This window comes from Cetorhinus maximus, chromosome 6, assembly GCF_964194155.1.
Source record: "Cetorhinus maximus chromosome 6, sCetMax3.hap1.1, whole genome shotgun sequence".
NCBI classification, from domain to species: Eukaryota; Metazoa; Chordata; class Chondrichthyes; order Lamniformes; family Cetorhinidae; genus Cetorhinus; species Cetorhinus maximus.
The window spans coordinates 20,273,428-20,297,464 of NC_135884.1; the positions used below are offsets into that span (position 1 = coordinate 20,273,428).

General features: G+C 39.2%; 2 protein-coding genes across 12 annotated transcripts in view; one reads left to right on the forward strand and one right to left on the reverse strand.

Moving 5' to 3' along the window:
* The window catches only part of cenpp (centromere protein P), a 308,552-nt gene that overhangs the window by 94,698 nt on the left and 189,817 nt on the right, over positions 1–24,037 (reverse strand). The window lies entirely within an intron of this gene.
* Positions 11,790–24,037, forward strand: part of LOC144681609 (asporin-like) — a 115,343-nt gene continuing 103,095 nt past the window's right edge. For 4 of the 6 annotated variants that reach the window (XR_013576807.1, XR_013576806.1, XM_078543361.1 and 1 more), the window contains exons 1-2: positions 17,498–17,762; positions 22,478–22,590. Coding sequence is in view for 4 of the 6 variants with exons in the window: in XM_078543361.1 (XP_078399487.1) it covers positions 17,522–17,762; positions 22,478–22,590 (354 nt within the window). In the remaining 2 variants the exon portion in view is untranslated. Of the gene's footprint in view, positions 12,088–13,710; positions 13,757–17,497; positions 17,763–22,477; positions 22,591–24,037 lie in introns of those variants that run through there. The other 2 variants (XM_078543363.1, XM_078543362.1) reach the window with 2 other exon arrangements.

Genomic DNA, 24,037 nt, shown 5'->3' on the forward strand with positions numbered 1-24,037 from the left:
GGGAAGGTAATTGGCTGGATTGGATTTGTCCTACTTTTTGTGGACAGGACATACTTGGGCAATTTTCCACATTGCTGGGTAGATGCCAGATGCCACATCCAGACAGTACAGTATGGTCAGAGTTACCAGCAAGTTGGAATTCACTAGCAGGGCTTGACGGAAGGAAGGGAGGTGCAGTAGTCTTAAGGGGAGGGGGGGCGTTGTGGAGTGAAGAAACCCGGATAGGCATTTTGAAGGAGAATGGGACCGGGGAAGAGAAGGGGACAGAGAGGGTGGAAGGCAAAGCTGGGTTACATTAGAAGCATAAAGCGGCTCTTGGGGAGGGCAATAGAGAGGATAGAAATTGAGAACATGATCTCAAATGGTTAAATATCTTATTATAAAAAAGAAAATTGAAACCTTTTTCTCTCACAATAGATCATTTGTTGCTAAGTTTTCAAAATGCAAAAGTACTTTTCAATATAAAGGAAAAACAGCCTTTTTAGGATTCCAAAGAAAGGCATTGATAAAGATTATTATTGATTCTAACAGACCGGAAAACTTTCATGTGATGATGGGTTACACCCCAAAGCGTAGGAAATAAACCGTATAAGCTCAAAATGAATTCCTTTGTGTTTTCTATGTAAAGAACAGGCATTTATGAGGTACTTTTTACATCAAGGTGTTCCAAATTACTTCAGAACTGCTGAATTGTTTTTGCAGTTTAGTCACTTGTTATACAGGCAAACAAGGAAGCCAGCTGAAGCACACAAGATCCCATTAACAGCAACTGATATGGCATACCAGTTAACCTATTGTATTGCTGTTGGTTGAGGCATAACTGTTGGCCAAAACAATTGAAGAGCTCCCCAGTTCTTCTTCAAAGTGTCATAGAATCTGTTACTGTGATATGACCGGGTAGATGAAGCTTCAGTTTGACTTATCACCTGAAACATGGCACATCCAAAATGCAACATTCCCTTCCTTTATAATGTTAGAGAAGATTTTCTAAAAGCAGTTTGAACTTTGCCCACTGGGACTGCATAGCAAGAAACCTTTGGAGCAGACTTCATTATTGATATACAGTTTCTAGGTGTTGTAGATATAGTGGTGTTAGTGGGTGAGGCTTTTAGCCAGTAAAACACATTCAGAAATTCAGCAAACACTGCTAAAATTACAACCCTATGATCTATTGCACTCAGATTAATTAGAAGCTTTCACATATCATAATGGTTTATTCAGGGGCACTTTTTGAAGCTGTCAGTATTTGCTAGCTTTTCAGGTTGGCATATATGGATATTGTAAATCAATGTTGATACCACTTTCAAACTACCAGCCTTTTCAGAGTATTTTGCTTTCCACCATATTATTTCCTCACTAACCAAGTTGACTTTTTAAAAAAAAGACTGAAAAAGGGCTCTTATCTTATATGGATTTCAGCAGTTGGTCTTGCATTTCCAAACACTGTAGTTAATGGTATTGTGAAAACTTTGCTGCTCTGGCAATTAGAAAATATCTCAGTTACTGCGATGACCTTTTCAACAAGTGTATACTTTTCCTTGTTACAATAAAAATTAGTTTGTCTTCAGTTTTCCAAAATGCAATTTGCCTAGTCTCAGCTTGATTGAAAGACAGCAGGATTTCAAGACAAACAGGGAAGTCAGGAAGTCTGACAGTCACAGTAATCTTTTTGTGATGGCAAGTTTAATAAAATCACTAGAATTTACATCAGCTTCATATCAAGCTTTGGACGATGTTTCATTTTGTAATTTTCCATTTCCAAATCTTTTCAGGAAGCAATCTGTAATTTCAATGTAGTTGACTAAATGTGTTACATTGTTCTCTTTTCCACAAACATAGTTAAGAATGCATCAAAACAAAATGCAGCTGAAAGTGGCTGCTCAATAATTTGCATTGGTTTACACTGTGTTCATCATACTCAGCAAGAACTTGTTTGTGGTCAGCAAGTTGCCCTACAGCGTCCAGAATCAAATGGTCCCAATAACTCGGTGCTGACTATAAGTCTACTGAATCGTTTAGGCTTTATTACTTTTGGGAATGCAAAAGAAAATAAAGTGATATCTTTCCAAAGAAAAGGCCAATAAACGAAGGCTCTTTGAAACAGAAATGTCACATGGAAGTGTTAAATGTCAGTACTTCGGAACTTCATGGCATGTGTTCAGAGTCAATGTATTGCTGAGTTTTTCCAGGTAATTCTGTTTTTGCATTTAAATTACATTAGTTTTAATTCAGCACAAATCACAATTGTGTGCATAGCAATAAAGCACTGAGAGGTAAAATATACCAATGAATATTAGTGAATTGATTTATATCCATTTCTGGTACTAATGAATTGTGAATGCATTAACTGCCGAATGCAGATTATTTAGCAGTAAAGCAAAAGATCTCATTCAGTAATGTGAATCAACAGAATCAATTTGTCACTTATCATGCAGCACCAAACCGGCAATAACGACTTGTATTTAAATAGCACCTTTAATATAGAAAACCATCCCATGGATCTACTTAGCGGCATAAGACAGAAATGGATGTCACATCAGAAAAAAAGGATATCAGGAGGGCCGAGCAAAGTTAGGTCAAAGAGCTGGGCTTTAAGGAGGAAAGGAGTTTACAGGTGGAAGGTTTTGGGGACACCATAAGACGTAGGAGCAGAAGTAGGCCATTGAGTCTGCTCCGCCATTCAATGAGATCATGGCTGATCTGATAATCCTCAAATCCACTTTCCTGCCTTTTCCCCATAACCCTCAATTCCCTTACTGATTAAAAATCTGTCTGTCTGTCTCTGCCTTGAATATACTTAACGATCCAGCTTCTACAGCCCTCTGCAGTAAAGAATTCCACAGATTAACTACCCTCAGAGAAGAAATTCTTCCTCATCTGTGTTTTAAATGGGCGACCCCTTACTCTGAGATTATGCCCTCTGGTCCTAGCCTCTCTCACAAGGGGAAAGAACCTCTCAGCATCTACCCTGTCAAGCCCCCTGAGAATCTTATGTGTTTCAATAAAGTCACCTCTCATTCTTCTAAACTCCAATGAATACAGGCCCAACCTACTCAACCTCTCCTCATAAGAAAATCCCTCTATACCCGGAATCAACCTGATGAACCTTCTTTGGACTGCCTCCAATGCTAGTATATCTTTCCCTAGATAAGGTGACCAAAACTGTTCACAGTACTCTAGGTGTGATCTAACTAGTGCGTTGAATAGTTTTAGCAAGACCTCCCTATTTTTATACTCCATTCCCATTGAAATAAAGGCCAACATTCCATTTGCCTTCCCTATTACCTGTTGAGCTTGTATGTTAGCTTTTTGGGATTCATGCACAAGGACTCCCAAATCCTAATGCACCCTTTCTCAATTTAAATAATACTTAGCTCCTTTATTCTTCCTGCCAAAGTACATAACCTCACACTTTCCTACATTATATTCCATCTGCCAAGTTTTTGCCCACTCACTTAACCTGTCTTTATCCTTCTTTAGACTCCTTGTGTCATTCTCACCACTTGCCTTCCCATCTATTTTTGTATCATCTGCAAATTTGGCAATATTACATTCACTCCCCTCATCTAAGCCATTAATATATATTGTAAATCATTGACGCCCTAGTACTGATCCTCGTGGCACTCCACTAGTTACAGATTGCCATCCTGAAAATGCCCCCCTTATCTTAACTCTGTCTTCTATTAGTTAGCCAATCCTCTATCCATACTTATATACTACCCCAAAACCATGGGCTCTTATCTTATTAAGTAGCCGTACGTGCGGTACCTTATCAAACGCCTTTTGGAAATCCAAATATATTCCCCTTTATCTATCCTGCTAGTTATCTTCTCAAAGAATTCTAATAAATTTGTCAGGCATAATTTCCCCTTCATGAAGCCATGCTGACTTTGCTTGATTAGATTATGTAATTCTAAATGCTCTGCTATTACATCCTTTATAATACACTCCAACATTTTCCCAATGACAGATGTTAAGCTAACTGGCCTATAGTTACCGTTTTTTTGTCTCCCTCCCTTTTTGAATAAGGCTGTTACATTGGCGGATTTCTAATCTTCTGGGGCTTTTCCACAATCTAAGGATTCTTGGAAGATTACTACCAGTGCATCCATTATCTCTGTAGCTACTTTCTTTAATATCCTAGGATGCAACCCATCAGGTCCAGGGGAATTATCGGCCTTTAGTCCCATTAGTTTCCCTAGTATTTTTTCTCTAGTGATAGTTATTGTATTTATTTCCTCTCCCTCTTTTGCCCCCTTGATTATTTAGTTTTGGAATGCTATTAGTATCCTCTACCGTGAAGACTAAAGCACAGTATTTATTCAACTCCTCTGTCATTTCCTAGTTCCCATTATTATTACCCCAGCCACATTCTGTAAGGGGCCTATGTTCACTTTGGTCTTCTCTCTCCCTTTTTATATAAAGGGAGGGACTTTATTTTCATTCTTTCGTGGGATGAAAGCATTGCTGGCAAGCCAGCATTTGTTGTCCATCCCCAATTGCCTTTGAGAGGAAGGTGGTGAGATGTCTTCTTGAACCGTTGTAGTCCATCTTGTGCAGATATACCCACAATGCTGTTAGGAAGAAAGTTCCAGGAATCTGACCCAGTAATAGTAGAGGAATGGCAATACAGTTCCAAGTCAGGATGGTGCGTGGCTTGGAGGGGAACCTGCAGGTGATGGTGTTCCCAAGAGTCTACATCTCTCATCCTTCTAGGTGGCTGTCTAGAGGTCGCAGGTTTGGAAGGTGCTGTGGAAGGGGGTTTAGCCAGTTGCTGCAGTGTATCTTGTATACAGTGCACACTGCTGCCAAGTGCACTGGTGGTGGAGGGAATGAATGTTTACGTTGGTGGATTGGGTACCGATCAAGCTGCTTTGTCCTGGATGGTGCTGAGTTGCCAGTGTCCTGTTGGAGATTCATTCATCTATGCAGGTGGAGAGTGTAGTGTAAGGGTCTGGCACATATAGAGTTACTGTGGAACTGAGTGCAGCACTGCCCACACAGTGATGTAAGGCAGCACATGGCCCAGGGTCAGTGTGGCGTTGCGGAGAGACATGTACAGACCAAAGCATGGAGACAGCTCCCAACTTGTACCCTTTACTGTACATGTATAAATAGTTCTAGTAGTTAATAAAGACTAACAGTTAACCTACAGAAGACTATGTAGACTTCTTTAAGACATACTGATCTGAAACCAACACCCTCCCAACATAGTGGCAGCAATGGGGTAAAAAAACCAGAACCTCGCTAAAATGCTGAGACAAACTGAGAAATGCAGGAAGACTGAGAAAAATTCAACAAAGCATTCGGACCTGAAAAGAAGCTCCTAAAGAAGCAGAGACACAGAAAAAAAATCACCAGAAAACGCTCCAGAGAAAGACCTGGAAGCTGTAGGCAGAGATTTAAAATTCCTCACTGAAGCAGAAGACTCCAATGAATCTCCTTTGGAAGTCCAGCTTCAGAGTGCAGAGATGACAGAACCTGCAAGGGTGAGCTATATCTTTAGCAATTCCAGGCTGCAGCAAGTCCAGAGAACTCCTTTAAGTAAGTCAGTGTCAGAAGTATCAGCTAAAAGAAACTTGCTGCTGAAACCTGATCCCAGAGGACTTGGAGCCTGAAAACATGGTGTCCGAGCTCATCCGAAAGAACAAAAAAGAACAAATTAATTAAATATTTTGGGAATGTCACGACTGGCCAGCTCAGTAAAAACAAGCAGATGTTCTAATTCCACTGACTCAACAGTTTAAGTAAACAATTAACAAAAGAACAACAGACAGCCGATCCAGGCAGCCATTGTTAAAATTTTTTTGCAAGAGTGCCAGTGCCATTTTGCAGAGCACATCAAAACCAGCAAGCATGGGAAATCCCTTTGTCTCCAAGTGAACGGTGACGCCAGCTTGAAATGAAGACAGATCTTAAAGCTGCATATCCATATTAAAAATTTTTTTAAAAGTGTATCACAATTCCACACTTCCAATCAATTCGGACTAATCTAAGGCCCAAATCAATCGCAAGATTAGGGACTTTGGAGGGAAAGATTTTTAAGATACAGCATCACTTCAGGTTTAAATAAAAAGTCAGAAGTCCTACAAGCAAAGGAAGGTCTAACCCAGGAAAAGGCAATCCAGATAATTAGACAGTCAGAACTCCAGGAGCAGTACTGAACAATGTAAAGGGGAGAGAATAAAACATGGTGCAGAGGTTAACTTCAGTCCAGCTTGTTAAGCAACCAACATAGGGACATTCTGAAGTCAGTGAAAGCAATACCAGAACAGACCAGCAGAATGACCATGCCAACTCTGTGCAGTGAAGCACCCTCACAGGCGACATCAATGTCCAGCAAGGGCAGCCCAATGCTTCAAATCGAATAGAAGCAGCTGGCAGATCAGGAAAAGGATGATATCTAGGATAGATTCTTGGAGTACCGATATAATTGCAGGGGATGCAGGAAGCAAGCTATCTTTGGAAATGATCTGGTTAAGAAATATAGGCAAGAATCGGAACCAAGCTTGGCCAATGTCACTGAGCTTGTCTTCAGTGAAATAGTAATCTATGCTTGGCAGGGTCATTTGGGCAAGGTACTGGGGATAAAAATAATTCAAGATATAGTGAGATGATGTGATGAAGGAAAGAATGATATTTCAAAAATTAAGGTGGTTCAAATTATTCTATCTGCATATTTCTTGTGATCTTGCTTATTCTTTTGGAATATATTATTGTTGGGAATAAATTTTTGCCATCATTGACAAAAATTATTTGGAGGAGTGAGGGAGCTGAGCAAATATCAATGGAGTTAAGGGATGAGAGTTAGTGAAATGGGCAAGAAAGAAATAAGTTCAAATGCTTTGGTAGCTTGCCAGTTATAGATACCATTTGTGCAAATCCATTCCAACTGGCACTACATCCCACACCTGTTTACAGTTACACCAATTCTTGTCCTTGTATAGTGCACAGAACTGTCCATATACTTTGCTACTGCACCCGCAAATATTATATAACATTATCCTATGGTTTATCCAGCAGACTAATTCCAAGGATAACAGAAATGTTTTAGGGATGTCCTCTTCATCCCTGAAGAGATCAAACACCCCCACCAGCTCATGGGAGCCCCTGGCTTGTGACTGACTAAAATTAAAAAGGTTTATTTGGAAAGGCATCAAACACATCAAGAGACTTTGTCAGGAGCATGCAGAGGCAAAGCCGAGGCATTGGAAAGAACACAACAACCTCCAAGCACCTCTGCTTGACCCTTCGAGCACCACTTGCCCTGCATGGGGCAGAGTCTGCAGATCGCACATTGGACTGATGAGCCATTTCACAAACCACTGAATTGGAGTGGAAGCAAGTCATCCTCGATGCCATGCGACTGTCTAAGATGGGATAAGCATAATTTGAAAACTTGGTGACATCTTTTGGCATTGAAAGGATATCTTTATGTGCTACCACAATGTTGGTTGAACATAGTGGTTGCTCTTCAACATGGAGTTACTGTAACTGAAAGCACTAACTGAGCCAATTATCATGGAAGAGGCAGAAAGAAAGCTGAACCAAGAGGTAGACCCTATAGAAGTTGAAGTTTTCCAAGTAGGTAGTAACTGAGATGTAGGCCACTTTAAACAATAAATAAGTAACTGCCAATACTCTTGACTGTGGCTATATAAAGAGCAGTTGACAACTGTTTTTGATAGCACCAGAAAGTAATTTTTCAGCTATTATCGGACTAGGCACAACCTTCAGTTGCATTCAAGATGACTAAACAGCTTCATTTATTTCAAAACAAAAACAGAATTACCTGGAAAAACTCAGCAGGTCTGGCAGCATCGGCGGAGAAGAAATCAGTTAACGTTTCGAGCCTTCATGGCCCTTCGGCAGAACTGAAGCATAGTTAGAAGAAGGGAGAAATATAAATTGGTTTATATTTATAATGGTAAACCTTGTTAGTCTTTCCACCCCACCCCCACTAGAGCTGTACTTTGAATATCCTGTCTTCCATTCTTAATTAGCACTTTTCTCAGACAAATGTCACCACCTTCGACACCTCTTTGACCCTTTTGTCTGTGACATCTTTTGATTATCTGCTCATCTCCACAATCACCACACCCTCAATGTGTCTCTCCCCACCCCACCCCCTCCCCACCCACCTTAAACCAATTTATATTTCTCCCTTCTTCTAACTATGCTTCAGTTCTGCCGAAGGGCCATGAAGGCTCGAAACGTTAACTGATTTCTTCTCCGCCGATGCTGCCAGACCTGCTGAGTTTTTCCAGGTAATTCTGTTTTTGTTTTGGATTTCCAGCATCCGCAGTAGCTTTTAGCTTTTTGTTTTTATATTCATTTATTTCATAAGTTTATGGAAAAACAACTGAAGAGGCAACATTCCTGCTGCTGACTTCTCCAGAGTGACCTGTGACCATATTAGGGCTCAGTGTTCAATCCAATAGCGTACACTATCTGCAAACATTTTTATTCCTTCTTGAGCATGTAGAATATTGTACCACAGACAAGTTCTATATGAACACCTGTGAAACCCAACATATGACGTGTAGCTCCGCAGCCAGTTGCATGTACAGGGCTCATTTGAATTGAATAATCAGCAGTGAGGCATAGGCATCAGTCTAAAATTGTGGTTCTTAAAGCATTATTGAACCTCCCAACACCAGTAAAACAATACTATGTTTGGGCACACCAAGTAAAAGGACCCATTAGCTAGCTTTAATATTCTCACAATGCCCAAAGAATCACTGATCCTACAGCACAGAAAGAAGCCAACTGCCCCATTAGGCCTGCTTTGGTTCTTTGAAAGAGCTTTCCAATTAGTCTCGTTCCTTTGCTCTTTTTTATACCCTTTGCAAAATTTTCCTTTTCAAGGATATATTCAGTTCACTTCTGAAAGTTACCGTTGAGTCTGCTTCCACCATCCTTTCAGGTAGTGAATGCTAGTGCATAACAACTCACAGTGTAAACAAATTTGTGTTCATTTCCTCTCTGATTCGTTTGTCCGTACATAGCACTCGTGTGCACATTCTGGCAGTCAATTAGAAAGTGGCATTAACAATGGCCAGAAAATAATGGGTGCTGAAGAATCGAGTGTATTTTTGATATAACATTTATATACAGAGCTTCATCACGTCTTTCAGAAACAGCTCAAAAGAACTTCACATGGTGAATTGTTTTGAGACCAGTGAGCATTATACATTTTTTTTATTCATGCACGGTAAGTGAGTATCGCTGGAAAGACCATAATTGCCCTTAAGAAGGTGGTGGTGAAGCATCTTCTTGAACTGATAGGTGGTGCAGGAACATATGCTATTAGGAAGGAGTTCCAAGTTTTTGATCCAGTGATAGTGAAGGATTGTCCTTTTAGTTCCAAGTTGGGATGGTACATGGCTTGGAAGGGAACCTGCAGGTGATGGCATTCTCATGTCCCTGTAAGCCCTTGTCCTTCTAGGTGATAGAAGTCATGGGTTTGGGATATGCTGTTGGAGGAACCTTGGACAGTTGTTGAAGTGCATCTTGTATATGGTACATACTGCTGCCACTGTGCACAGGGGGCATAGTGAATGCACTAGCATTCACTACCTGAAAGGATAGTGGAAACAGACTCAACAGAAACTTTCAGAAGTGAACTGAATATATCCTTGAAAAGGAAAATTTTGCAAGGCTATAAAAAAGAACAAAGGAATGACACTAATTGGAAAGCACTTTCAAAGAACCAAAACAGGCCTAATAGGTCAGTCTTTCTGTGCTGTAGGATCAGTGATTCTTTGGGCATTGAGAGGATATTACACAATGAATGAATATTTAAAGTGGCAAATGAGGTATTGATGAAGTGAGCTGTTTTGTCCTGGATGGTGTCAAGCTTCTCGAGTGTTATTGGAGCTGCACTCATCCAGGGAGGTGAAGAATATTCTATCACACGTCTGACTTGCGCCTTGTAGATGGTGGGCAGGCTTTGGCAAGTCACGAGGTTAGTTACTTGCTGCAGAATTCCCAGTCTCTGGCCAACTCTTGTAAGCTACAGTATTTATATGGCTGGTCCAGTTAAGTTATGGTCAATGGTAATCTCCAGGATGCCGATGGCAAGCATTGTGATCAGTAATTGTGTGTGCACCAAATTGTTTTTTGGTGGCAGTGACTGAAGGAAGAAACTTAGGAAGGACACCAAAAGAATGCCATGCTTTTCCAGTAATGTCATGGGATCCTTCAATTTCCACCTGAATAAACTGTACAGGCAGACAGGGCCTTAGCTTAACAACTCACCTAGAAGACATCACGACCAACCATGCAGCATTTCTACCATATTGAACAGGAATGTCACCATAGATTATGAAATTAAACCTGCAGCCCTCTGATTCACGGGAGATTGCTTCAACTGAGTTGGACAGACACACAACAAAAACACTCCCAAATTTTTATGAAGTTGTTAAATTCAAAACTCTGTATTAATGGATGAATAGGGCCAGTGACATTTTCCAGGAAAGATCTAGATGTGGTATTTTTAAAATCCTATTTCTAAACTGAAACTTACTTTAAAAGGGATGTCACTCTTCAGCCTTCTCTTTTCTAGAGAAAACAGCCCTGGTCACTCAATATTTGCTGATAGGTATAGCATCCTGATTCTGGCAAAACTAATTTTAAATTATTTTAGTTTTTGCTGAGGGAAGAGGTTAAAATTGGGAGATCCGCTTATAAAAAAAAACTTGTTTAATAAATTAAGCCAACCCACCGAACTGGGGATAGCATTGCATGGTCTTATATTTGCTAAGAATGCAAAACAAAGTTGTACAAATTAAATTAAGCGAGACCGATTACACCTATTGCTCTGCATATTTCACCTTACTGTGGAATACAGTAGCTTATGATACAAACCAAAATTCACCTAAACTCATGTTAACTAAGACAACTTTGAAAACGATTGAAAAGATACACGTGAAAGACATGGATGTTTGGTTCAGATTAGAAGAGGTGACATTGTAATATTCCTATTTTAAAAGTAGACATAGGACAATGTGAGTCAACTCCCACTACAATAAGATGCTCTGACCGCTTAAGGGAGCGACTAACTGGTGCCATTGAATTCAAGAAAGTATCTACGGTTTAGTCAATTTCGTAACATATTTCTATCCTCAATTACATCTCTTCCTCCTCTATAAATTTTTTGGAATACTATACAAGTTACAAAGAAGTTAAAGTCATGGAATCCTATCAAAGGAACAGGAAACATAACTATATGACGGCAATTCAACAGAGGAAAATCCATACACTGATTAAAATAGGTTTTTTAATGAAAGCCACTATGTTTATTAGATATAAATTACAGGTTCTCTGATGAGATGATTCTTACACCCATTTACCTCACCATGCAAAATCTTAGCCAGAATTTCAGGCTTTATATAAATTGATTTAATATTCTGCACAATATATTACTTTCACTATATTTATTGCATAAACATGGGTAAAACAACAATTAGATGGTTTGAGTGATGGTTACAACAAAGTAGTACAGTGAAGCCACAGGAGTAAATCTACTATAAAATTGCATGCCTGATGCACTAACATGGAAATATCTTTTATAGATATATATAGGAAAACATAAAATGCACGAGAGTCTACATATGGAAATAAAAATCAAACAGGTACACAATTACTTAATATCTCTGTCCTTACTGCAACTGGTCAAATTGTTTGTACCTATAACAATGATATTTAGAATGGCAGGGTGCCATTTTTTTTTTATCACCCACATTGAACTACAAGGCTTAATAGCTATTATAGGAATCATCCAGAAATCCACAAAAATGTTTTGGCTTAGTTACAAAAACTGATGGGAAACATATGAGCACTTACAATGCATTTTCAATATTTGGTTGGGAGCTGCATAAAGTGATGATCTATGAGCACTTCTGTTTGAACATCATCTGACTGCTGGGAAGAAGCCTTCTTTAATATACAAGATTTCCTTTTCAATTATATGTAATGTTCGCCTTAACTTTGACATATTTCTTCTCATAATTGTTGCTGGAATAAAAATCTACATGAAACTGCAAGGTTTTGTAGCAACAGTAGTGTCATCTAAGCTTTCCTGAGGTATGTACATTTTTAAAAGGAATTTACTATTAAAAAATGCTTTAAATTGTACAATAAATTAATTCAAAGTACTCATTAGTAAAATAGAAATGCACGTCAGTCATTCAAACCGTGTTTTGTGATTTTCTATTTATTTCTTGAATATATAGTAATTATTGCCTTTGGGACGTCCTGAAGGTTCAGATGACGAATGCAATTTTGTTCCACCTTTGAACATCTAGGCTAAATATATAAATTGTGAAATTCTTTTGTTTGTTGAAAAAATACACTGCAAGTCATATACTTTACCTATTATTTATGACAAATTATTAGGCTATGCTTGAGTAAGTAAGTTTAGATGCTGTCTATGTTTGAACACTGCTCATTTTTGAAATGCTTGTTAAAACATTGCTGTCATTAATATAAAGCAATTTCAAAAATCAAGCAGAAATGCTCTTCCACAGTACAAAATACAGGCAGTATACATTGGTTTCTCCTGTAACTTCATGCCTGAAAGTATCTTTTTCAATGCAAAACTTTTTGGCTCACACACAACAGAGGAACTTAACAGTGGCAGATCATTTTGTGTGACAGCTAGCTACTGTAGAAGCTACAGCATTCCTCATTTGTTGTAATGTCCTTAAGTGAATACTTTGAATTAACCAATAAAAATATATCTCTTTTCAAATGGTAAGAGATTTTTGTACTTTGTTATTGCTGGAATTACATTTTTGAACATTTACAGGTACAATAAGGTAATTGGCAAATGAGTCAGAGAGGAGATGAGGATTTTTTTTTATATAAACGCAGCAAGTTGTTACTATTTGGAATACACAACCTGACTGGGTAGTGGAAGCAGATTCAATATGAACTTTCAAAAGGAATTGGATAAATTCTTGCAGAGTGAAAAATTTCAGACCTTTGGTGAAAGAGCAGGAAAATGGGACTCATTTGATAGCTCTTTCAAAAAGCTGGCACAGCCACAATGGGCCAAATGGTCTCCTTTTGTCTTGTATGATTCTATGTGTATATGAATATTCGCATCATCTTTACTATATAGATTAACTTTTAAAAAGCAAAAGTTAGTTGTGTTTTGATAAATTTTAAACAAATAACTTGACAAAATAAGCTTGTTTGTAAAAGGTAAAACAATTGGAAGAACTTGAAACAAAATAGATCTAATTGTAGAAATAATGATGTATTAGCATTGGTAATCAACATTATCACAAAATTAGTTTGGTCAAAAACATATTGATGGTAACCAATATTCATAATTGTTCTGAAAAAATTCTACAATATGTTGAAATCTTAAGAAGGAAAGGCACATCAAAGTAAAATGTTACTGCAATAGAAGGTAACACAGATTGCAACTATTTAGATTAAAATATGAACTGAACATATACAAATAACACAGAAAATACGAAAATACGATCTTCAGCAAACCTTTCTAACACCAAATTTGTTATATCCTGATAGAATTTACAACGCCTTACAAAATAATCAACTTCTATTTATTTTACTTCAATGTCATACTTAATCATGCTAGAAATTATCAATTGGGCAAGTAATAATGATTCATAAAATGTTAACATCTTTGTTTTAAAGTTCAGTTCAATAGTGGTTATTTCCTCCATTGTATTCCAGATCTTACCGTTTTGTCACTAAACTACTTGGAACTGAAAAACTTCAGGTAGCAACCGTATGTTTTTGATTAATAAGGAAAATGATTGTCAATTAAATGATCAAACCTTCAAATGACAAACGCTTTAAACATATATTCTAGTAAGTAAACTTAATCTATATCATATTTACAGGATAATTTCCTCAATAAATACAGTGTCATTGACTTCCAGATTCATCCTTGAGGAGTTCTAGAATTGAATGGGATGACTTTCAACTGTAGCAAGGTTGTAAAACTGGTGTTTCAGATGCCTGTTATACACTACACCTGATTGTCACTCCATTGACTTTAAGAAAAGGAGAATTATGCAGAGTACATAACAGACAATTTGATGCAATCCATTTTAAGCCCCTGCCATAGTTGAAAGTTACTCCACTGTGTTGGTGAGCTTAGTAAGTAGAGCTTAGTTAGCAGACCTTACAGAATGCTCTGACAGGTAGAAAATAACCAAGTCTGTTAGTGCCAGATTCCTTAGTAAACTTCTCCTCGGAAGTGCAAAGATTAATTTTCATTTTTCAGCATTGAATTTAGTTAACACTGACCAGCTCTATTCTGGTGTTCCAAGTCAATAATCATTCAAAATGGTATGCCCTTGCACCGAAATCATGTGGAAGCAAAATTGTGGTGTAATCAGGGTTTCCGCTGCACTTATGAAAAACTATCGCTTGTGGAATGAAATTAGCACTGAGGAATTTTCCAAATTACGTTTATTTAGATGAAGTAAAGAAAGCTTTTATTAGTACAGAACATATTCAGTAATCATAGGATTAATAGTGTAAACATTAAACGAAAAACAGAGGAGACAGTATGGCGCACACATTTACAAATGCAACGCAAAGCCTGAATGGCATGGCTGCAGACCCCTCTCATGAACTTCGTTCCATCTATAGGCTAACATTCATGCACTCTATGGTGTACATTGCTGACACTGTTTTTGTTAAGTAAAATCTTTAGCACATGTAAAAGAACATCATAAGCATTGTTTAAAAGCAAAATAGTGCAAAGCACTCTATTAAAGCACTCTAAGTCAGTACCTATTAAAAGAATTTTGAAGTTATGCCTTCCTTCTTCCTTAACCGAGGTCCCCCCCACCATTGTGGTTGACAGGGCCCTCCACCTTTTCTGACCCATCTCAAGCACCCTCACACCTTGCCCTCCCTCCCAGAACCATGATAGGGTCTCCCTTGTCCTCACTTTTCACCCACCAGCCTGCAAATTCAAAGAATAATCCTCCGCCATTTTTACCAACTCCAACAGGATGCCACCACCAAACACATCTTCCCCTCACCCCCATTCCATAGGGACAGAGCCACTCCTCCATCATCCCCAACACCTCATCTCCTTCCCACGGCACCTTCCCATGCAATCGCAGAAGGTGCAACACCTGCCCCTTTACCTCCTCAACACCCAAGGGCCCAAACACTCCTTTCAGGTGAAGCAGCGCTTCACTTGCACCTCCTTCAATTTGGTCTACCGCATTTGCTGTTCTCAATGCGGTCTTCTCTACATTGGGGAGACCAAACGCAGACTGGGTGATCGCTTTGCGGAACACCTTCAATCTGTCCGCAAGCATGACCCAGACCTCCCTGTTGCTTGCCATTTCAACCCACCGCCCTGTTCTCATGCCCACACGTCCATCCTTGGCCTGCTGCAATGTTACAGTGAAGCCCAACGCAAACTGGAGGAACAGCACCTCATCTTCCGATTAGGCACTTTACAGCCTTCCAGACTTAATATTGAGTTCAACAACTTCAGACCGTGAACTCTCTCCTCTACCCTCACCCTTTTTAATCCCTTTTTTCTACATTCATTTTTATTTTTCATCCATTTATTTTTATTTTCATAAATTTTTTTTTAATAATTTATTCATTGTTTTATCCCCTTTTTATCCCATTCTCTATCCTTTTTTCCCCCCCCACCACCTCCTCCTCCTCCCAGTCCACCCCAAAAGGGCCATCTGTTACTTGTTCCATGTTGTTCTTTCACACTGTTTACCCTTGTTCTGCTATTATCACATTCTGCTTTCTTACCTTAATGCCACTATCAGCACCTTTTTTAGCCCTTACCACTACTATTAACAACCTTTGTCCATGACATCTTTGTCTATCGCTCCTTTGTCCCCTCCTATCCAGTTTCACCTGCTCCACTCCTCTTAAACAGTATAAACTTTTTTTTACTTCTCTCCAGCTCTGAAGGGTCATGCAAATTCGAAACGTTAACTCTGTTTCTCTCTCCACACACTGCGAGACCTGCTGAGTTTTTCCATAATTTTCTGTTTTTGTTTCAGATTACCAGCATCTGCAGTATTTTGCTTTTATTTGAAGTTGACATTTCAGGTGCAGGCCCTTCATCGAAACTAGAAGATATTACAGATGCACAGCATTAAAAAGTAATGGAAGAGGGAACACAAAAGGAAATAGAATGACTGTAAATTGGGGAGTGTTTAAATGGCAGAAGTGATATTAGCATGAGACAGTAAGAGCAATTAAAGCCATGTACAATATACAGAAAACAGATGAATCACTGAAGAGATGGAGGTTCCAACTGGTAGAAATTGAAGCATGATTAAGTAGCAAGGTGGTAGAGGCTCCATTGGCTCAGCAACCTGGGAGAAGAAAACATTTTGTCACCAAGGGTGCAGGAAGACCACCCCAACTGCACAGTGAACTGGTGTAGTGTTCCCATCCCAAAATATGTTGACATATTACCGGGACTTCCTGCCAAACAGAAAGTGAAGACTATAATTAAAATCTGAAATTAATTGAGTGAATATTAAGGCTAGAGGGCTGAGTGTTCAACAGGGAGGAGATCAAGAGGCAGCTGTGGAAACTGTAGTGTAACACTGGAAGTGTACGCAACCAAAAAGAGAGAGTTCAAAGCATGAGTGGGATAAGAAATTGAAATGGCAAGTGACAGGGATCTCAGGGTCATGCTTGAAGACAAAATGAAGATGCTTGTTAAAGCAGTCACCTAATCTGAATTTACTCTCCACAATGTGAGTAGAAAATGCAGTACAAAGGTTGGGACAAAGAACATGCAAATTGTTTTCTCATCCAGAAGGTGTGCTTGGGGCCCTAGGCAGCTGCCTGGGAGACGAATTGGAATGGTCTCCTGCGCTAGCATTAAAAAGTGATGGGGAAGGAGTGCGGGTGGTATGATTGGTGGAAGAATGAACTAGAGAAAGTAAGTCCTAATGAAGGTAGAACATGGATAGGAAGGGAAGTTGTGCTTGGTGGTAGATCATTGTTAGTGCCAGCAGAAGATGATTTGTCAAATACAGAAGTTGGTGGGTTGAAAGGTTGAGGTCAAAGGTGATTCGTAATGGTTGAGGAGGATGGATGACAGCAGAAGCAGGAGAATTGGGAAAGATCCAGTGGAGGGCCCTGTCTATCAAAGTAGAAAGGAATGTGACTGAGGAAAAAGTTGAAAAATCACATTGCTAATTGCAAAAGAACATTAGTGGACTTTGCTCTGAACCAACGGGTTTACTCCCACAAAAGGTCAGGCATATAATCAAAATTTCAGATAAAGGATGTTCCACAGGGGCAGTCTACATTTTAAGTTACTTCATTTTGCATTTGTCTGCTGCATTGATTATATGGAACACTCACCAAATCAGATTTAAATATTCAACTTGGAAATGTAGTCACAACTCTTTAGGAATAGATGCAAAATAATAACAAACCATGTTTTGATATGAGCTACATTCTAATCTTGTTTTATTATTTTTGTCTTCATTTTGTTGAACTAAAATCTTGTTGTCTAGGATTCAATATGAGAACATTTATGTTCCTATCCATTGTGGCTCTGTGTTCTGCTAAACCATTACTTCAGAATGAATTTCTTCACTTCCTGGCAGAACATGATATTATGCTACAGGATCCTCCCCAAAACACATCTGACATCATCCAACCACAACAAACACCAACTCCACCACCCACTCTCGATGACCCATTTTTCACATGTCCTTTAAAATGTGTGTGCCAAGTACGGGTAGTCCAATGCTCTGATGCTGGTAAGTTAATTTACAGTTTAACCCTTTACTTGTAAAAATTATTTTCTCAAAATTGAGCAATTGTTTTGATTTTTAAAGGAGATGGTTCCATGATCCTTTATTTAATCTTTAACGTTCTACATTTTTTTCCTTTTTAATATTTGACTCTTGCTAAGATAAAGCTCATGCATACCAGGCCCTCTCCAGTACAACTCCTAAGGGATCATTCTTCACATGTGAAAGCAAATATTAGCAAAATATTTAACTATAGCAGAGAAAGCACCACAGTTGAGGGCAATTCAGCCAATATCCACACTGCTATAAATTGTAATGTCCCACGAGTTGACAACTTTCTCTGGTCTCCTCAAATCCCAGGGCTCTCACCAATCATTCATTCATACAAAAACACTGATGAACTACCAACCCTTGATCTACCCTTGGTGATGATTCTGATGGAGACTAGAATGCCAAGTATAGATAATATACCTGCTTCATCTTGAACATTTTTCTGGCTTTCCCAGATTATGCTATGAATTTACAGGCAAGATTTTTTTTTAAAGATGCACTACCTCAAAGATATCATTCAATCTGAATCTAGAGCAGGGCTATCAAACATTTTATATGCTGGGTTTAATCCTGAAAAGTTATTGAAATAGAAATAGATAAAATAAACCATTAGTACTTACTTATTGGATATTTCTTACATTGCAACCTTGATTATATTTCAAAAGTACTTCATTGCCTGTGAAGTCCCAAAATCCTGAAAGGTTCAATATGTATAATCCTCATTCTATTCTGCTATTGCTTCTCCCCAATACCTGAATACCTGCCCTTTCTTGGCTTGAACTATTTGGAACAAATGACTGAGCTAAAGATATCTTGAGGATGGAGTTCAGGTTTATGTATGTTGAGAATGTATTTGAGGCATTGATGCTCATGATAGAGAATACTTGTTCACACATATGCCAAACATGAAAAGAATTCTTGACGCAAAGGATCTCAGTTTGGGATAATTTGTTGCAGATACTGATAAAACTTGAATTTGAATATCTAATAAAATGTTTTTCTACAGCAAAGCATCACACTTCAGTTCAATAACTTCCAATTGGTTTTCCTTTGATACTTCATGCATGTTAATAGAAAATGGTGTGCTAAAACTTTCAAACGTTCCTTCAGAGTTCCTGAAGGCAGAGAATTGAAATTCGCCTCTCAGTTCAGCAATTTTATACGTGGTGCCACAAAATGGTATATCACATTGAGTCCCAACAGTGTCACATAGTGATTTCAAGGTGGGAAAAGTGCCAAGTTACTTTGGGAAAGCTGTTTCTCCCACAGCTGAAACTTCACCCCAAATATTACCATAGCATCTTTACATATTTGTTGCAGCCTGTATCCTCATGTTGAGTGAATTCAGATGTTCCAAAATATCCACTATGAAACCAAGGCCTTGGAACAATTACTGATTTATGAAAAATTGGATTGCACCATACAATTTCAGAAAGCTCAAACACAGCTCCATGATGAAATTCACATTCTTTTAACAGCTGAATAAAACAGAGCTGGATCTTGAGTAAACTTAACAGTTTTAGTATCTATAACATGATTCCTTTCCAAAATTCTACTACACAGGACTTTTTGATGTAAAATGCTACGAAAACTACCAAACACCTGGTTTGGGTTGATATTTGGCAATTTGCCCTTCAACTTTGCCAAAATGCCAGCTTTCCTGCCCACCATGCAGGGTGCCCTATCTATGCTCACACTCAGTTCCGATTCAGTCCAGAGCTCCACCAAATTGTTAAAGAGGTCATTTCCTGTTGTGCTTCTCATTTCTATTAGCTCATCTGTTATGCACATGTTCTTATCAACTCCATGAATGCACACTAATAGTTGATCAACATCAATAACATACAGAGCTTTCATCAATTACAATTGAGAAAGCAGCAAAGGACTTTGATTTGTCACAGATTTATCTATTCAGATTATCAGCTAAATCACTAGCAATCTCAGTGATTGTGTTTCTTGAAAGGTTGGTATTTGTAATATTTTGATTCCTATCTGGACATAAAGTCCTGGATATTAACTGGGTTATGATACATGGACAAGGTGGGGTGGAAGGGAGGCACAGAGTTTCATAAGAAAAACCCAGGAGTCTGGATTTCCCTGCAAGCCGTATTAATTCCACAGCAGGCATCTTATGTCACTGACGTTCCCTGCCTGAAGTCAGCCTTATTGACAGACCTGACTTCCAGGAGCAGGCTGCAGGATCAGGCAGGTCCGATGCACAACTGGGTAAGGGGCAATACTCTACCACGGAGTGGTGGGGAGTGGGGGAGCTCCTGCTCCTCCTGGTCCACAAGCAGTGCTGTAAAAGCATGTACCTTCTCCTCAAAGCTGCCCTCACCTCTCTTGAGCTGCCAGGTTTCCTGAGGATTGGGAAATGTAAATTCCGAGAGGAAGCCCTTAAATGGCCATTAACTGGCTTCCAAAAGGCTTTAACTGGCCCAATCTTTACCTCGCTACTAGTAAAATACCAGTGGAGGCAGGTGGACAACCAGTGGAGAGGGGGGAGATGAAGGCCATGCTCCCCACCACAGCACCCAATTTTAAGCCTCCCCCACTTGCTAGCTCATTCTAAAACCTGGTTAAATAAGATGCTGTCGGTCTTATTAAAATATTTAAATTGCCACCGATCTTCTAGGAACAGGTTCGTGGGCCACCCCCTTATCCCACTCCATTAAACCCAGAAGTGAATGGGTTGGAAGCATGCTGGGGTGGGGTTCAGATTTTTAGAGCTTTAAACATCTGCCCTGAACACAACCCACCCCAATTTTGGCTGTTAAAATTCAGCCCACTATTTATACAGCTTTCAGCAGGCAGCACTTCAAAACATTCTCCCTCACAAAATGGTTTCAGTGACACAACTATTTCATGGGCAATCACAAAGCCCACCTTAATAGCAGCATCACTTACATGGCAAGTCTTAGTGAACACTGATTGCTCCTTAATCAACAACTGTGCTAATTCAGAAAAGTTATCACCCTGCAACTTTTCCATGTACTGATATTTTTCATTATGCTTTGCTTCATCATGTCTTAGAATATTATATGCTGTTGGTACAGTCACCTGTGTCATGTCAATGCTGTTACTGCACATGGGCTTTCAATTAACGTTTATAAAAAATGCCATTCTATTTATTATGAAATACAATGATCTACCTTTCCCTTCTTCGATAAAGGCAGATAGCTACTTGTCTGTACAAAACTTAAAAATCAGCTATCAATGATCAGTGTCTTTGAAAAAAATAAAGAAATGAAGATCCATGGGGATAATAATCGTGTCACATTAAGTAGCTCCAATATTAAGGATTAGCAATACAAACATATGCATCAATAGGCACTTATTTTCTTTTACAATGGTAAGTCAGCACAAGCATTAACTACCCAAACTAAGGAAGTCTGAAAGGACTACAAAAACAAAGCACATAAGGAGTCCACTACTTGATAACTTTGTGAAGGAATCATAACTTCATCATTTTGTTTCACCCTACTCTACTAGCATGTGGTAACAGCAAGGGCCACCCAACCTATACTGACAAGCCAGGAAATATTAATATAAAAATAGTTTGCACTACTCCAGGCACTTACTCACAAAAATCAACTGAGTGCACACAGTCAGCTTTAATATGGTGTAAAGCCAGAAGTATTATTTATAGAATTTATCCAACACATGCAATTCTTTCTGGACACTTCCTCTGTCATAATATATCCCATAGAATCCAAATTTTGATTTCTTATTCAGAAGAACAGTACTTGGTGTCTTGTATTTGAAATTTGCCCTTGGAAGAATGCTAATAAATTCTGGCCCAGACTGCTTTTCCCTCTATTTTATGATGTCTGTCTTGAGGCAAGTTTGATAACTTCTGCAAAACAAACTGGTATCCCTGAGCTGGCCCAAGACTGAGACCCACGTGGCCTGGGTCCTGCTGCTCCTCCCCACCTCTCATCACTGGTAAAAAAAACCAGTAGCTGTGAGAGGAAGCCATTAATTGGCCTTTTAGGGGCCTCAATGTGGCCCAATGGTGGGTGTGCCGCGCAACGTCGCCCCAGCTACAGGTAAAATACCAGCAGAGATGAGTAGACGAAGGGCATAGCTCCCCCATCGCACCACCCGATTTTAAGCCTCACCCGCCTGCTAACCCACTCCTGGAGATGGTGGTGTAAAATTCACCCCCTTATTTACTTATAAACTCAACTTTATAATGAACAATGATGTCAGAATCACAATATACATATTTAATGACTTCTTTTATGCGGAGCAATTTTGGGATTAGAATTGTGAGAGAGATATTAAAAATTTATATACATGTGCTAAGGTATTATGTTCTGTTTTCATTCCTTTGGGATTAAGAATGTAATACACAAGAGAGACCTGCTGAAAAACATTGTAAGAGCTTCTGTTCAGCATGCGCCAAATGCACTTAAATATTTTGTCAAAGTAAGATCCAAAATCAGCTTTGTACATGATACGACAATAGCTCAAGTAAATGTTGTCCACTGTGTTATCAAGTGTAAATTAAAAAGTAAAATGGAGATCTTGATGACCCAGGTCAAATGTAACTTGTGATTTCTTCTCTCAAATTGATGTTGTTTGAACATTTGAATTATTTTGCAGTTGTTTATTGCCACACAAAAATCTAAAGTCATATCTAACATTTTTTTCATTTAATGATCCAGGTTTGAAGTCAGTGCCAGCAAGAATTCCTAAAAGTACAGTAATGCTTGATCTGCAAAATAACAAAATTACAGAAATAAAAGAAACTGATTTAAAGAACCTGCCTTCACTCTATGTAAGTCAATGTTTTTTTATTTCAGATGTGGTATATATTAATATTCATACATTTAGTACATAGTCCTGTTTATTCAACAGGGGAATGGCGAATGTACAAATAAAATGGAGCATTATTCACTTTGTTGATAGTAGTTTAGCTAATACCATATACTCATTCTTTGAGGACAGGGGAGTAATTTTAACCACAAGTGCAGGTGGGCTTGGGTCATGAGAAGTTAAAATTCAAATATTTCAACCTGACCCCAACCTTCCCACTTCTAGTTTAAACGGTGGTGGGTGATGGGATGCAGGTGACGGGGTTGGGCAGCCACTTCAAATCGTAGAAACGTGGTTTGCCGCTAACAGGTTTAAAGTGACCTGGATGTCGTTTTTTGAAAAAGCACTTCGGGCTGAGAAGCCCAGCAGGTAAAGGGGACAGGAATGGCTGAATCTCAGTAAGTGCCTTTACTTGTGGACCAGGAGGTTTCCCCCTATTCTGACAAGCTCTCCTGCATCCAGCTCCACATCGCCGACTTCGCTCCATCTCCCTCCATTTCTCCCCTTAACCACCACCTGCTCCTAAACTGCCATTTGCCCCCCCAAAAATCACTTCCCCCAATGACCCCAATCTCATTCTCTCTCCACCTCCCTATTTGCTCTTTGTTCCTCGGCTGTGGCCTTGTACTACATGCTACTCTGCCTGACAGGCAGACAACCTGTCAACCAAGCTTGCTGTTAGGTAAGAAACTGCAGAAAAAAATTGAAAGACCCTTCTGGGTTTCCTGTCCAGAAGACCACCCACTCCCATTCCTCACCACACCATCACCAATGGCCAATGCACATTATTTAAATATCAGGGCCATAACATCCATATGGAATCATGATTAATTGTTATCCATGGAGGAAGGAAATGCCTCACAGACATTGGCATAGAAATTCAGCAGTACAGCATCCATCTTGCAAGGACTAAATAGTTTTCTAAGCTCCAACGTAGCAGGCTGGAAGAGCATGCTTATCAAGAGTCAAAAGTGTGCAGCCCCTCACCTCCGCCATTTTGGGAAAGACAACAACAAAAAAAACCCCTGCATCCTGGGTCCGTAACTTAAACAGGTGTTTGGCCTGCTTGAAGTCATATGGTTTATATGGTTTGTCCTGCAATATGGCTTGTCCTGAGGTGGCCAGTGTCAGCTGTATTTAGGAACACCAGGCTGGCATGCAGCCTGTGTTCAATGCACATGGGCTGCTTCCAGCCTCTGCCATTTCCAAATGCTGCTAGCCTCCTTCTCACTCACTGTGGTCCTCCCTCCAGATCTGATGGCTACCCACCCAATTGCCCTACCTTCCCAACTGAATATGTTGATTCAATAATAAATTGTAGTTCAAAAATTGAAACTTTAAGTATTTATTGTTGCAGAAAGACTAAATTTTAGACTATAATTTGAAGGCAGCATTTAATATCATTATGT